General features: G+C 46.2%; 1 protein-coding gene across 3 annotated transcripts in view; it reads right to left on the reverse strand.

The window, feature by feature from the left end:
- Positions 1-1,123: 1,123 nt before the first annotated feature.
- Positions 1,124-15,564, reverse strand: part of AMFR (autocrine motility factor receptor) — a 64,035-nt gene continuing 49,594 nt past the window's right edge. For all 3 annotated transcript variants that reach the window (XM_008977444.5, XM_008977445.4, XM_063597590.1), the window contains exons 11-14: positions 8,563-8,697; positions 6,814-6,897; positions 3,592-3,776; positions 1,124-2,724 (exon numbers count right to left, since the gene is read on the reverse strand). In XM_008977444.5, coding sequence (XP_008975692.2) covers positions 2,577-2,724; positions 3,592-3,776; positions 6,814-6,897; positions 8,563-8,697 — 552 coding nt within the window. In that variant the 3' untranslated portion in view covers positions 1,124-2,576. The remainder of the gene's footprint in view (positions 2,725-3,591; positions 3,777-6,813; positions 6,898-8,562; positions 8,698-15,564) is intronic.

Below are 15,564 nucleotides of genomic sequence, written 5' to 3' on the forward strand. Positions count from 1 at the left end.
GGAGGGCCTTCGAGGGCAGGCAGGCGGCCGCTGCTCCTTGCCAGGGCTTGTCGGCAAGGCCATGGCTTCCTTTTCCATGTGTGTCCGGCTCCAGCAGGACTGAAAGTCCCCACAGACAGGATCAAGTTGGCTGGCTACAGATAAAAGGACACATTATCTACTTAGCCCAAGTGGAAAATCAGGCCCAAGAGGCTGCCTGGGCACCTGGATTCACATCAATACAAGTGAAACAGCCACATGGTCCACCATCCTCTATGGTACAGAAGAGCCTCAAAATTCAAAACAAAACAAAAACTGAGGAGAACCTAGGAGGTCAAAACAGGGCCACTAAGAAAATGGAGAGGGCAACACAGCCTCATTCCAAAAGAGCCCACAGAGGCCAGGGGCAGCCCAACCACCATTCACCAGAGCACCCGGATGCTCCTTCTGCTGCGCTTACAAACCTGGACCCACAGCCCTGAGTGCTGCTTCTCCAGGGGCTGGGCGTGAGGACCATCTGCCTGACCCTGCAGCTGGCAGGGCAGCAAAAGTGGTCCTGGGAGGGGAAGCCCCCAGCATAACTGCCACTGCCCTCAGCACCTGTCCCAGACGCCCCCAGGAAGTGGTGAAATCCTCAAGTATCCAGGTGTAAAATGGAAGGGCGGACTGAGAACTTCACTTCTTGCATCATTTTAAGCTACTTAATAAGCTCCTGCTCTAAACACTGTGATATGGCTGTTTTGCAATGTGTCAAGACCCTCTAAAATTGATCCAAATAATTTTCTCTTTTCACACATCAGAAACCTGTGAACATGTGGAATTAGTGGCACCTACAATGGGTGCAACGTGTGAAGTATAATGTAATTCGAGGACAGTAAAATAATCTTTCGCTACACACTTACCTGAAAAAAAAAAGATATAAATACAAGGGGAAGAAAAATGTAGTTCTGCCTTCCCCAAATACACTACTAGGAAAAACAAAAGTTCCCAATTCAAAAACATGGGAAAAAACCCTCCAACCAAAATAGTATACACAAAATCCAAATCAAAATGGGGTTTAACGTTGGCACCTCTGGAAAAAGATGCCTTAGCTTCCAGCCACACAAAAACATGCCTTAGCTTCCAGCCACACACAACACACCAGTAGAGTTTGCTTTTTATTATTATTATTGTTTTACAATAAAAACAAATAGCTATGCTCTCAGCAAAACAAATTTAAAAAAAAAATCACAGAAATTTACTAACAGCATTTCAAGGTAAGGCTTTTGAAAGATTTATTGAAATAAATTATCTTTGCCTAAAAATTTACCTATCACCTTTTTCAATTACTTTTCAACATTCTAAAAACTTTCCGTTGTGTAAAATACATTTAAACTTTGCCAATAATTGTAGATAATACTGGATTCTTCCCAAAAGGACTACCACAAAACAAAGCTTTCAAAGAGTAAAAAAAAAAAAAAAAAAAAAAAAAAAGTAATCCAATGGGGCATAAAACTGAAGTCTGTAACCTATGACTTCATGGTTCAAATCCTTAAAGTTAAACATGTGAAGAATTTGAAGAGATTTGGGACCTGGGCCCTCTCCAAGGCAGGTAGGTTCACACCTTACCTTCTCTGCTGAATTAAACCAGGAATAACACAGCTAGGAAAACGCAGTGCTCCCAGGATGAAAGATACAAAAGTTCTTTTTTATTTCTTTAATAAAGCCCTTCAAGGTTTACTCTCCCATCTTGCAAGGCCCATATCTTGTTCAAGGACCAAACCCACAGGCTTTAGCACTGCCTAATTTACTTCACCAATGAATGAAAACCATAAACCAAAGCTTGCTGCCTAACCACTCCCCAGGTCCAGACGGGACAAGGAAATGCTGAGAGGGGAGGGGACCCATGGGGCACACTCATGAGATGCAGGAGCACCAGAGTTCACGGAAATCAAGCCGGCTTTGGACTGGAGGCTCGGAAAGTCAGTCCCAGATGTAGTGGGACAGAAAGGGGTGACTTCATCACACCCTATAGCCCTGGACTTTCCCCTCCTCTGCTCCAGGTATCGAACCAAGAGTTCCTTTTCCAAGATGCCCTGCTGGCTCAGGGGTGCATGAGCCCGTGGGTCTGGCCTCTGGCACAGTCTACACGCTTCCACAACAACGACAGCAGTTTGATAACAGATGTTACCCCATGACGTGGGGGCGGGCTCACACTGTGCGCCTCCCCCACACTCTTCCCACTGGATGTGGTGCTCAGGACACCTGCATTTGTGGGACGTACGCATGAGGCAGGAGTAGAAGCTGCCTGCTGCAGGCAGGCGACTGCTCACTTCCTCCTGATCGTCCCCCACCCCAAGCAGTCCAGTCAACACCAGAAGAGATCATACCTACAGTTAAAATTTGCAGTGTTTCTAAGGGGAAGAGAAATGTCACATAGAAAGTATTACAAAGAAGGATTAAATTTATCAGCTGTCCAAACACTATAAGACCACATGCTTTATACAGCGGCAATGCAGTCAAGCCCGCTTTTCCATGGAGCGGGCAGAATTGGGACAGGCCTCCTCCAGTCAGTCGGGCACAGGGCGCAGGAGGCAGCTGAGGAAGGCAAGGGAGCGCTAGGAGGTCTGCTGCTTCTGAAGCCTCCGTTCCGCGGCGGCAGCCAGCATCCTTCGACGCAGGGTCACGGGGTCAGAGGACGCACCTTCCGAGGGGAGGAAGCTCTCTGAGGCCGCATCATCTTCAGAACTTTTGTTCAAGAAACGTCTAGAAAAAACAGAAGAGTTTTTCTCTCTCATAGGAGAGATGGGGAGCTGTGGAACACAGCCAGAAGGTTGATTTCACATCTCCCCATGTCCAGGCACCTTCATGAAGCTGTCACTCAGCACCACCCAATGACCAAGACATCCAGCCCCCAACAGATGGGCGCAAATTCTCTCTGCACCAGGGAGGAACCCTTCAGTGCTGTTCCGTGCTGTCTCTTCCTGCCCATCCCCTCCACCCACAGACACAGCACAGAACTCCCACAATCACAGGGTCTGCCAGGGCCCAAACCCACTTGAGGAACACAGTGCTGGCCCTGTCCTTAAGAGCTGGAACAAAACCCCCTCTATCCACAGGACACACCGGCTGTAGCTGCCACCAACCATGGGCGTGTGACGCACAGATGCGCCGAGTATGTGTACAATGCTCAGCTGAAAGGCAGAGTGGTCAACAGGGAGGACCTGGGAGACAGACGCCAGGGCCAGGCCAGTGCTAACCTCTCCAGCCTCCATTTCTTCAGCTGTATGTCAGCTGAATGGGTTAACAGTGCTCCCTCTTAGAGCTGTTAAAGTAATTCATATAAAGGGCTTAGATCAGGTTAGCACACAAGTGCTCTCTCGGCAAGCGTGGCCAAAGGGGTCCACGGGAGATGACTGACAGTACCAGCATCAGAGGTAGACCAGTGGGGCCCAGTGTTACCAGATGCTCTGGTTTTTTCAAGAGAGGCTTGAAATCTGAGTTTTGGGGTGGCATGTAATGCCGTTTCACTGTTGGCATCTGTTTAAAAAGAGAAGACGTGGGCCTGACAACGGCCTTCAGCCACTAGTTTTTGATCTGGATTATGCCAGGTGGTCTGGAGAAGCGACTCACTTGCGAGCTTGCTGGAGGAGTTCATCCTTACGCTGCACCAGCATGCGCTGTCTCTCATCAGCAGACTTGGAGAAGCGGCTCCCACGAGCCTCGAAGTCTTCCACCTCACTGGGCTCCACTTCCACCTCGCCGAAGTCCAGCGTCTCCTCCAGGCGAGGACTGAGGTCCAGTGGCACACGCTCGGTCTGGACACGGGGCAGGAAGCAAGGAGGCAGCTGTGAGCACAGGCCTCCCTCCTAAGCAGGTTCCTCACCTACAGGGCACCCCAGACGCGGCTGTTCTGGACGCAAAGAGAAGGCTGCTGCCAAGCAGGGAGGCAGAAACTAGGAACCACAAGCTACGGATAATGGAGCAGCAGCTTCCCTGAGGGCAAGCCTGCTGCCTATGGCTTGAGTAGTACTAAGAACAGGACCTGACTCACACAGAATGTTCGGCATCAGAGGGTAAGTAAATGATTACCAGCATGAAAAACGTAAGCACCTTCAAGCTGCACTCTTAGAATACGCTACCAACACGACAACCGTGAGTTTACATCCTGGGAATTTTCTGTTCACTTCTACTAATTGCTCAAACATTTAAACCAGTCTTATCCAATCTTCTGCACAAATTTTATATCCTCAATTGACTCTGAAAACAGAGGTAAAAAGGAAAACTGCTAAGCATCTATTTATTTATTTATTTACAGACAGGGTCTCACTCTGTCAACCAGGCTGGAGTGCAGTGGCACAATCTCTGCTCACCACAGCCTCAACCTCCCCAGGCTCAGGGGATCCTCCCAACTTAGCCTCCCAAGTAGCTGTGACCACAGGCTCGTGCCACCACATCTGGATAATTTTTGTATTTTTTGTAGAGACAGGGTTTTGCTTTGTTGCCCAGGCTGGTCTCAAACTACTGGACTCAAGCAATCTACCCACCTCAGCCTCCCAAAGTGCTGGGACTACAGGCATGAGCCACTGTGCCCAGCCCTAAGGATCTTTTGAAAAGAGACAGGATGGATTATATGGTTCCTTGGCTTTGGTTGAAGCTCCAAAGTCCACGACAATGCCCAGGCACCCCCAGGTCCTAGCAGGTGCCTGACCATCTGCGCTGCTCATGCTCCCAGATGCAGACCTGCGCTGGCCAGGGTCAGCCCATCGCCCGCTTCTAGGCTGTGACAGAGTGGAGGTGGGTGCAGCTGACAGGCAGGCTGTTTTACTTCAGAGTTCCTGCTGGACCTACCCTCACTTTTTCCTGCCTTCAGCTAAGCTCGAGAGGGAACTTCAAGAGAACCATTCGTATTCCCTAGAGTCAAAGGACGGGGGAACTGGTGGCTGCATACACTTGAGAAATCTACAGAAAGAAACTGGCAGGAGCCAATAAAATACAGGGCCGGGGGAGCTGTGACGGGAGCACGTTCACCTTCCACTGACTCCAGACAACACTGTGTGTGTCCTGGAGCTTGGATAGGTCTCCTGCACGAGGGAACCAACCTAAGGTTGTTGAAAACAACTGTGCCCAAAAGGACCACTTGGAGGGGTAACAGGACCCCCATGAAGGTGGGAGTGGTCATCAATAGCCAGCCCAGAGTCAAAGGAGTTGTTTCTGGGGCCAGATGGGGACAGGGAGATAGTTGGCATAACATGTACACACACACACACACACACAGACACACGTAGTTGGCACAACATGTAGGTACATACACATACACACACACACACACACGCTGGAGTCTCACTGTCCTATTCTATCCCTCTCCTCTAAGCCTGACCCTAGAGCAGGTTAGAAAAATTGGTGAGTGAGGAGGCGAGATGTTAGAAAGAAAAGAGCCGCCCACCGCAACCCCTGCTCTGTGCAGCTGCATGCCTGACTAATACCAGCCTGAGCGGGGCAGGGCAGAGATTAGAACAGAGGGAGAGTGGAGCTGACAAGCTTACTGGGCTACACTGAGGTTTCTGTCAACTAATTGTTATTCAAGGACTTTGTATTTCTTCACAAATGACCAAAAATGTTGCACAGCAAGGTTCCCTGTGAAACACATACTTTCCTCCATTATATATACATATATATATATAAAATCCAGAACTCTTCATGCTAACTCTAGAAGCAGCAGTGGAAAATCAAGACAGGGACTGAATATGCTGTACCCACAGATGCCCCCAAGCCCACAGCGTCCATATCTCAGCTGCGCCAGCTATTCAAAAACTGGAAATGTAGACATGGACCCCTTAGAAGCCATGCACCATTTCACAAATGATGCATAATCCAATTACATAGGTGGATATGAAGATCTTAACCCAGCAACAGATTTGAAGAAGGCCTAGTAGTGTTTACTGTTTCCTCTTTGTAGAGAAAAACACAAGAGGTGAAAGCTTGTGTCATTTACCAGTGCTTCTAGAGGAGACCTTGTGCACCCCAGTAAGGAAGGCAGCACCACCCTAGACCCAAGCCTGTGTGCAGGAAAGCCCCACACGGCACAAACACAGAAAGGCCAAGGTAGGGTTGTCCAGTTTTTATTTGTGGTCGCATAAGAAAGTGCTCTGACAGTATGGTAGCTGAGGAAGCGAATGGGAACCACAGAAGAGGAGTGGGATCCAGGGCCACAGGTGTAGGGCAGAGGGCACGGGCAGGGGGTGGGGGGAGGTGGCACCTCGGCCCTGCTGCTTGGAGTTAGGGTGGCCACCTCAAGGCACCCAAAGTGGGTCAACAAACAGATCTGGTTCTCAAGAAAGCCATGCTTCCCCCCAGCCCCACTCAGCTCAGGCGGTCTCAGTTTTGCAAAATGCATGGATGTATCTGGAAATCCTGAGTTTGACAAGTGAGGTGTGGGGGAGGGCATCTCAATGGCCTCGGCTCCCTGGAGAGCTTGCCCTAGGCCATCCCCATCTGAGTTTAGATGGGTCCAGGCACCCTCACGGTCCCGAGCCCAGCTTCCTTCTGTCCTTCCACGGGCTCTCACTCAGGCTCAAGGTGGCAGGGCTGGCCCCGGGGAACACAACCCCTTTCTCTTCCAGCACATGAGGGCAATCCCCAGGGAGTGACTGCCAGCCCTGCGTGGAAACACAGGCCACACCACGGGGCACAGCCTGATTTGCTACCCTTCATTATTGGGATGGATACAGCACAGTTTCTTTTGTACTCGTGCCCTAAGCCTTGCAAGCTTCAGGACTGAGGAAGACCACTGCCGGGACCACATTCCCCCTCCACAGCTCCATGAACTCACTCTCACTAGAGTGCGGGTTTTACCTGAGCAGAAGTTTCTCCCTCTTCCTGGTCACTGCTTGGCCTTTCCACAGGACTGTTCAATGCAGGTCTGATGCTATCTGACCGCTGGAAGAGAAACAGTACCAAAAACAGTCCAGAGTCACACAGAAATCAAATCACAGACTCAGGGAAACCCTGGTGTGCAGAGGGAGCTGTGGTACCCAATCCAACCTGTAACTCTAAGGAAGTCTACTGCACCACAGAAATTAAAATGCCATAAAGATTAAAAGCAAGACAAAGGAGCCTGGGGCCTAACCTAGAGTTCCAAGTTTGAGAGTCAGCAACTGGTCCCACTTTAGTTTCCTTTTGAATAACAGTAATTAGACAACAAAAACAATGATAACAGCAGAGAACACTGACTGAACACCTAACTTCGGCATGGCACCAAGGAAAACTGGGACATGGCTGTCTCGTCTATCTTCACGTCCTATGAAACAGGTGCTGCTGTTACCGTCCTTCTAGCCAGTTTAAGATCTCACACAATGCTGCAGACACTCTGGGGACCAGCCAGTAAGGTCTCGCCACCTCAGTGCTGGCTGGCCAGTGTCTGTATTTCATTGCCTGAGGACTTTCTCTGGCTGCGTGAGGTAGTTCAGCCACCCCCAGAGGCAGCCCTCAACTAGTGAGGGAGGGAATTACTCTGTGAACACCCCAGTTCCTCATCTCCTGCGAGGGATATGTTCTGCACTGGATCCCAGAGGCCCCAAATGGGAAGGGGCTTGTCACCCACAGTGATAACAAACCTGCTTGATAACAAACCCATTACTGGCCACTCTCCCTTCCCCAGCTCACGTCCCCACCCACAACCTGTGATTCCTGGGACCACTTCCCAAACTATGTGCATTCAAATCCTTGTCCCAGGGTCCGCTTCTGGGGAAATCCACAGCCAACAGCCAGGTCAAAGAGCTGAGAACTGGGAACCACATCTAATATCTCAGCCCATGTGACTGAGTCTATGCTCTTTCCTCTTCAAAGAGTCTCAGGTTTTATAATTTTATTAATAGATTTCCACATATTTTTACATACTAAAATTGAATCATTTGGGGTAGATTATTCCCTGGTCATACACAAATTCCACGGTCCTGCCAGAAGGCTCATCTATATTAATACTTCTTATGCTCATCAAAGTAGAGATCTGAGCTTTTCAAAAATCAAAAACACCACCTCAGATAGATGAACGGTAGCTAGTGGAACACCACACCAGTGTGCAAAGCCAATTAGGGACAGATGGCACAGCTCCTAGAGCAGGGGGTTGGCAAACTACAGCCTGAAGGCCAAGTTCACTACTCTATTTATTTTTGTAAATAAAGTTTTATTGGAACACAGTCTTGCTTATTTACTTAAATACTATCCATGGCTGCTGTATGACAGCAGAGTTGAGAAGCAACAAAGATCGTGTGGCCTGAAATGCCTAAATATTTATTATCTGCCTTTTAAAGAAAAAAATGTGGCCAATCCTTGTCCAACAGGAACCAATACTATGACTTCCTAGACTGGCAAGGGCAGGCTGGTGTAGAGTGTATATTTGAACAAAAAGTGACTCAAATACTCACCTTATCTTTGGTGTGTCTGTTCTCAGTTATTACTTTGGGAAAGTTAGAGAGTTTATAGAAACCCTTCATTAAGTCATAAATGATATTCAGCTGTTAAGTAACTAAAACAGTTAACCTACAGTATTCAATCTTTGTGAAGATAGAACCCATTTATCATGCTTTAAAAGCCCAGTTTTACCTGTGTAGGAAAAGGTACTTGAATCCGTCCTTCTAAAATATTGTCTGTTGTTATTTCAACTGAGCGTGTCAGCTGGAGGTCCTGCAGTACCAGATGGTATGGAACCTGGGGAAACATCTCTTGAATCTGATGAGCCTACAGGAATACAAATACAGAGTCCACAGAAACGTTCACTGTTAACAGTTGCTCACTGACGTCACAGTGTCTGGCAGGCTTTGGGCAGTGAATGTGGCATCATGCCCTGAAAACACAGGTAAGGGAGCCACCTTTATTCGGTAGGTCACCTTCACACTGCAGTCCCTTTAGTATTTTTCCAGGAAGCCAAACAGGCAACTGTGGACAGCATCAATTTCAACATAAGGAGAGCTCAGAAAACCAACTGGATCCCAAGAGAGGCTCGACTAGAATATTCCAGTTTTAAAAAGTGTTCATTTTAACTACCATTCGAACCAGCAATCCCACTACTGAGTATATACCCAAAAGGAAAGAAATTATTATATATGAAAGATACCTGCACTCATATGTTTATTGCAGCGCTATTCACAGTAGCAAAAATATGGAATCAACCTAAGCGTCCTTCAACACAGGATTTGATAAAGAAAATGAGGCACATATATACCATGGAATATTACTCAGCCATTAAAAAAAATCATATCTTCTCCAGCAACACTGATGAAACTGGAGGCCGTTATTCTCAGTGAAGTAACTCAGGAACAGAAACTCAAATACCGTATGTTCTTATAAGTGGGAGCTAAACAACAAGTACGCATGGCCATCCAGAGTGGAATGAGACATTGTACTATGAAAGGTGGAAAGGTAGGGAGGGGAGGGGAGTGGGGGAGGGCTGGAAAACTACCTATTGGGTACAATGTTCACTCTTTAGGTGACGGTAACACTAAAAGCCCAGACTTCACCACTGCGCAATACCTGCATGTAAGAAACCTGCACTTGTAACCTGTAAACACATCAAATAAATAAATGTTTTAAAAGTATTCATTTTAAAGCTCAAAATATCTTGGGTATAAAAATGTGTTTTCCTTAAAGATATAATTCCTAAAGGGAACAAACTTCTGATACACATAGCATGGATAAAATTCAAATACATCATGTTAGGTGAAAGAGGTCTGACTCAAAAGCCAGGCATATGATTCCATTTATATGGCATCTGGAAACAGGCAAAATTATGGGGAAAGAAACTTGATAAGTGGTTGCCAGGGGCTGAGGGTCGGGGAAGGAAGCAGTTGCCAGGGGCTGAAGGTCAGGGAAGGACGTGGTTGCCAGGGGCTGAAGGTCAGGGAAGGAAGCGGTTGCCAGGGGCTGAAGGTCAGGGAAGGAAGTGGTTGCCAGGGGCTGAAGGTCAGGGAAGGAAGTGGTTGCCAGGGGCTGAAGGTCAGGGAAGGAAGGGGTTGCCAGGGGCTGAAGGTCAGGGAAGGACGTGGTTGCCAGGGGCTGAAGGTCAGGGAAGGAAGCGGTTGTCAGGAGCTGAGGATCAGGGAAGGAAGTGGTTGCCAGGGGCTGAAGGTCAGGGAAGGAAGTGGTTGCCAGGAGCTGAGGATCAGGGAAGGAAGTGGTTGCCAGGGGCTGAAGGTTGGGGAAGGACATGACTACAAAAGGACCTAGTGGAGTTCTGGAGGGTGCGGATCAAACTGTTGTACATCTTATTTATGATGATACACAATTATGTGTTGAACTGGATGTTAAAAAGGGTAAATTTTTACTCTATTTCAATTATATCTCAATTTTAAAAAATTATAGAGAATGCAAATTCCTTATACGGCCCTGGAGCTGAGTTTTCCAACTGTACTCTGGAGACATCTCAGAGTTTATGTAGGGCTCTAGGGTGGGTGTGTGTGTAGGGAGAGCAGGCATAGGCCTGGCCACACCACCACCCATACTTTCATCCAAGCAGCTCTGGATTTTTTTTCCACATATGTAAATTAATTCTATAAATGTTTACATTCAAGGTTTTATTTTTGGAAAAGTTCTAATAACTATAACAAAAAAAGGAAGAAAAAAATAATTGCCTTAGGGGCACAATAAAACCCTCCTGAGATATTAGCTCCTAGGAACACGTTGTTCTGACTACAGAAGGAGCAGGGAGTATGTCAACGTCAGGACCTTGAAGGAAAAGGTCGGCACCAGGCTCTGCTTAGAGCTCTTGCTGGGGGTGGAATGTTGGCAACATAAGCAGTGCCCAGGGCCCCCAGGGCCTCCTCATTCCTGCAGTCAGCTTGTTTATGTAAACATGAGTTGATCATTATTTTCCCAGGTCAGGTCAAATCTAACTGGGCAAGAGTCCATAAAAACCTCTAAAATCAGATAAAACTTCTCTTTATTCTTAAACAGCTTCCTCCTCATTTCCCAAATAAAAAAAATGCCTAGGATTCATTTTACTAGACCAAAGCTTTTCTACCAGAAAATCCAGCAAGTTAATTATTAGATCTTAATAAAAAATGCATGGTTCCAGTAAATTAGTTGTACCAAAAGTAGTCCACTCCAAACCATCACAGAACTGGAGGAAGAACAGCCAGGGCCTGCCTGAGAATTCTAAACAACTCCCAGAAGGGAATTCTGATTCCAACACCCTTGAAGTCTTGACTTTTTAAAGGAGGTGGGTGGGGTGGTCCAGCTGCAGAGCTTCAACAGCTGCCTGACCCCAAAGAACCCCTGTAATGCCTGCCATGAGCCCAGCAGTAGCTGCACTGGGCGACCACACTCCCAGGCCACCTATATGTACCAAGATGTCACCCTCACTCTCTGTTGGCAGTCCAGCTGAGGTTTAAGGAGAAAGAGGAGCCAGGAGAGTCATGCTTCCTTCTTCTTTTATTATGGCCCCAAGCAGATAAAATTTGCCATCTTAACCATTTGTCAGTGCAAGTGAGCCCTCAGTACCACTATATAGGTGAGTTTCACAGGCTGATTCAGCCAGCCCTGGAGCAAGTGTTACACTGTTGCTGACATGTACTGTATAGTTAGGCCGAGGATGGCTGTGTCTGTACTGAACATGCACAGGCTTTCTTGTCATTATTCCTAAACAATACAGTGTATAACAACCATTTACTCAGCATTTACATTGTATTAGGTATCAGAAGTAGTCTAGAGATGATTTAAAATATATGGAAGATGTGCACAGGTTATATACAAACAGTATCCTTCCCCCATCTTTTTTTTTTTACCTTAAACTATTAAGGGTTAAAGTGTCCCACTTTATATCAGAGACTTGAGCATTCATGGATTTTGGTATCTGAAGGAGGGGGTCCTAGAACCAACCCCCAGATACCAAGGGATGACTACATAGTGTGGCAGAGTTAACCACAGGCACATGGCTGCGCAACAGATCTGAACTTTTTCATCTTGCAAAACTGAAACTATATCTAAGGGACAACACTCCTATTTCGCCTCGCCTCGCCCCAGCCCTCCTGCAGCCATCATTCTGCTGTCTGTAAGAGTTTTATGTGGTATTTGTCTTTTTGTGGTAGACTTATTTCATGTAGCATAATGTCCTCCAGGTTCATTCATGCTGCAGCATGCAACAGGATTCCCTTCCTTTTGAAGTCTGAGTACTATTCTACTGTACAGGTTTGCCATATCTTCCTTATCCATCCATCTCCAGTAGACATTTCAGTTGCTTCCACCCCTTGGCTGTGAGCCACGCCTTCTTTTTAAACCAAATTTCAATACGCCCGTAGCTATATCCATCCCTCCTCACAACCCTCTCTCCTACTCAGCTCCCCACCCTAGCCTGTTCTTTCAGTTGACTCTTCTATTTGTTCTGTCCCATCAATCTCTGCCCCTCAGTGATCATTCCTATGCACATACCAGACGTGCTTTCGAATCTACCCTTAAAAAACAACAGCCTGACACAGTGGCTCACGCCTATAATCCCAGCACTTTGGGAGGCCGAGGCAGGTGGATCACTTGAGGTCAGGAGTTAGAGACCATCCTTGCCAACATGGTGAAACCCCATCTCTACTAAAATACAAAAAATTAGCCAGGTGTGGTTGGTGCATGCCTGTAGTCCCACCTACTCGGGAGGCTAAGGCAGGGCAATTGCTTGAACCTGGGAGGCGGAGGTTGCAGTGAGCCAAGATCTCGCCACTGCACTCCAGCCTGGCGACAGAGCGAGACTCGGTGTTAAAACAAACAAACAAACAAACAAACAAAAACCATGGAGGAAAACCTGACTTATAACTGACAAATTGGTACAGACTCAGTGTAACAACTCTGAGATGTAAACATTCCAGGGCACTCAGGCAGAGGTGGCTCCCCTGTAATACTGTGAGATTCAGTGCCAGGAGTGATCAGGTTTCTCAGTAAATATCCAACAAGCATCCCTTCCTGCTTCCAGCACAGGGAGGGGAAAAAGCACCTCAATGAAATCAGCCAGGGCACACTGTTCTTAACAACGTCTGCCCTCAGGAGAAACTACTCAACCAGAACCTCATCTGCTGGGGTCTGATCAAAGCTGCACCGACCGGAGGGAACTCCAGTCCACTCGAACCATCCTGTCCCACAGGAGGAGGGGAAACTGAGAAGTAGATTGAAGTTCACAGTCCAGAGCACGGGCTCACTAAAAGACGGAGCCCTAATCCCAGGACTACAGCATGCTTCCTTCCCTCCCCCGACACCTACATCACGACAGGCCTGTTCACCACAGTCCTTTTTACGCAGTACATCATGTTCAACTATCATGAAAAAATTATAAGGCATACTAAAAGGCAAAAAAACACAATTTGAAGAGACAGAGCAAGCATCAGAGCCACACAGAGCAGAGATGCTGAAATTAACAGACTGGGAATTTAAAACTATGATTAATATGCAAAGAGCACTAATGGATAAAGTGGACAGCATGCAGGAACAGACGGGCAGCATGAGCAGGCAGATGGAAATCTTAAGAAAGAACCAAAGAGAAGTGCCAGAGACCAGAAACACCAACACGAGTGAAGAATTCCCGTGACAGGCTTATTAATAGATGGTCACAGCTAAGGGAAGAATCTCTGAGCTTGAAATACACACTTTGAAAATGGAAAAGCAGGCCAGGTGCAGCGGCTCACACCTGTAATCCCAGCACTTCGGGAGGTCAAGGCAGGTGGATCACTTGCAGTCAGGAGTTCAAGACCAGCCTGGGCAACATGGTGAAACCCTGTCTCTACTAAAAATACAAAAATTTAGCCAGGCATAGTGGTGCACACTTGTAATCCCAGCTACTGGGGAGGCTGAGGCAGAAGAACTGCTTGAACTCAGGAGGTGGAGGTTGCAGTGAGCCGAGATTGTGCCACTGTACTCCAGCCTGGGTGACAGAGTGAGACTCCATCTCAAAAAAATGGAAAAGTAAAGAGAATAAAAACTGAAAATAACAGAGCAGAAAATTCAAGGACTGTGGGACAACTACAAAAGGTGTAAACGCACTTAATGGGAACTGCAGAAGGAAAAGAGAGAGGAACACAAGAAATATTTGAAACAATAATGGCTGAGAACTTGTCCAAATTAATGTCAGACACCAAACCACAGATCCAGGAATCTTAGAGAGTACCAAGCAGGACAAAGGTAAAAAAAAAAAAAAAAACAAACTACATCAAATTCAAATTATAGAGAATCAAAGATTAAGAAAAAAATCCTGAAAGAAGCCAGAGGGAAGAACACCTTACTTTTAGAGGAGCAAAGATAGGAATGACATCGACAGCTCCTCAGAAGCCCCACAAGCAAGAAGACAGCGAAGGGAAATATTTAAAGTGTTAAGAAAAGACTCACCAACAGAGAATTCTATACCCCACAAAATTATCCTTCCAAAAGGATGCAGAAACAAAGACTGCCTCCGACAAACCAAAGTTGGAATATGTTGCTGTGAGACCTGCCTTACAAGAAATGTTAAAAATAAAAAGTCGTTTAGAGAGAAAGAAATTGATATAGGTCAGAAAGCTCAGCTCTACATAAAGAAAGGAAGAGCATCAAAGAAGGTATAAATAAATAAAAACTGTTCTTTAACAGAACATTCGATTCAAAATAACAGCAACAGTGCATTCAGTTATGTGTGCTTGTGCACGTGTGTGCTTATGTACTCACATACAGGTGAAATGAATGACAACAATGATACAAGGGACAGGAGCGAGGAATTAGGATTGTTTTGTTATCAAAAGGTACTCACACTTCCCATGCAGTGGTACAGTGTTATCTGAAAATAAACGAATTAGTTGCAAATGTATATTACAAACTCTAGGGCAACCATTAAAACAAGCTTGTCCGACTCATGGCCCACACAGCTTTCAATGCAGCCCAATACAAATTTATAAACTTTCTTAAAACGTTATATTTTTAATTTTCTTTTTTTAGCTCATTAGCTATCATTAGTGTTAGTGTATTTTATGTGTGGTCCAAGACAATTCTTCTTCCAACGTGGCCCAGGGAAGCCAAAAGATTGGACACACCTGCATTAAAACAAGTAACAAGAAGTATACTGATATGCTAAGAAAGGAGAAAAATGGAATTCTATAAAATGTTCAGTTAAAACCACAAGAGGCAGAGAAAGAGTGGAAGACAAAAATAGAAACAAAAAACAAGGGCAACAAATAGAAAACAGTAACAAAATGGTAGTTATTAATCCAAATACATTAATAATCACTTTGAACATCAATGGCCTAAATGTACCAAATAAGAGAGGTTGTCAGAGTAAATAAAGAAAACCAAGACCTAACTGAATGTTGTTTACCCACTTTAAAATAAAGACACATACAGATTAAAAGAAAATGGATTAAGAAAAATATACCACACCAACACTAACCAAAAGAAACCAGGAGCAGCTATATTACTTTCACAGAGCAAACGTCAAAGCAAGCAAAGTTATCAGGGATCATGGGGTCAATTCTCCAAGAAGACACGACATCTTTAAAGTATATACACCTGCTGGGCACAGTGGCTCATGCCTGTAATCCCAGCACTTTGGGAGGTCGAGAAGGGCAGATCACTTGAGGTCAAGAGTTTGAGACCAGCCTGGCTAACATGATG

Source organism: Pan paniscus, chromosome 18 (assembly GCF_029289425.2).
Source record: "Pan paniscus chromosome 18, NHGRI_mPanPan1-v2.0_pri, whole genome shotgun sequence".
NCBI lineage: Eukaryota > Metazoa > Chordata > Mammalia > Primates > Hominidae > Pan > Pan paniscus.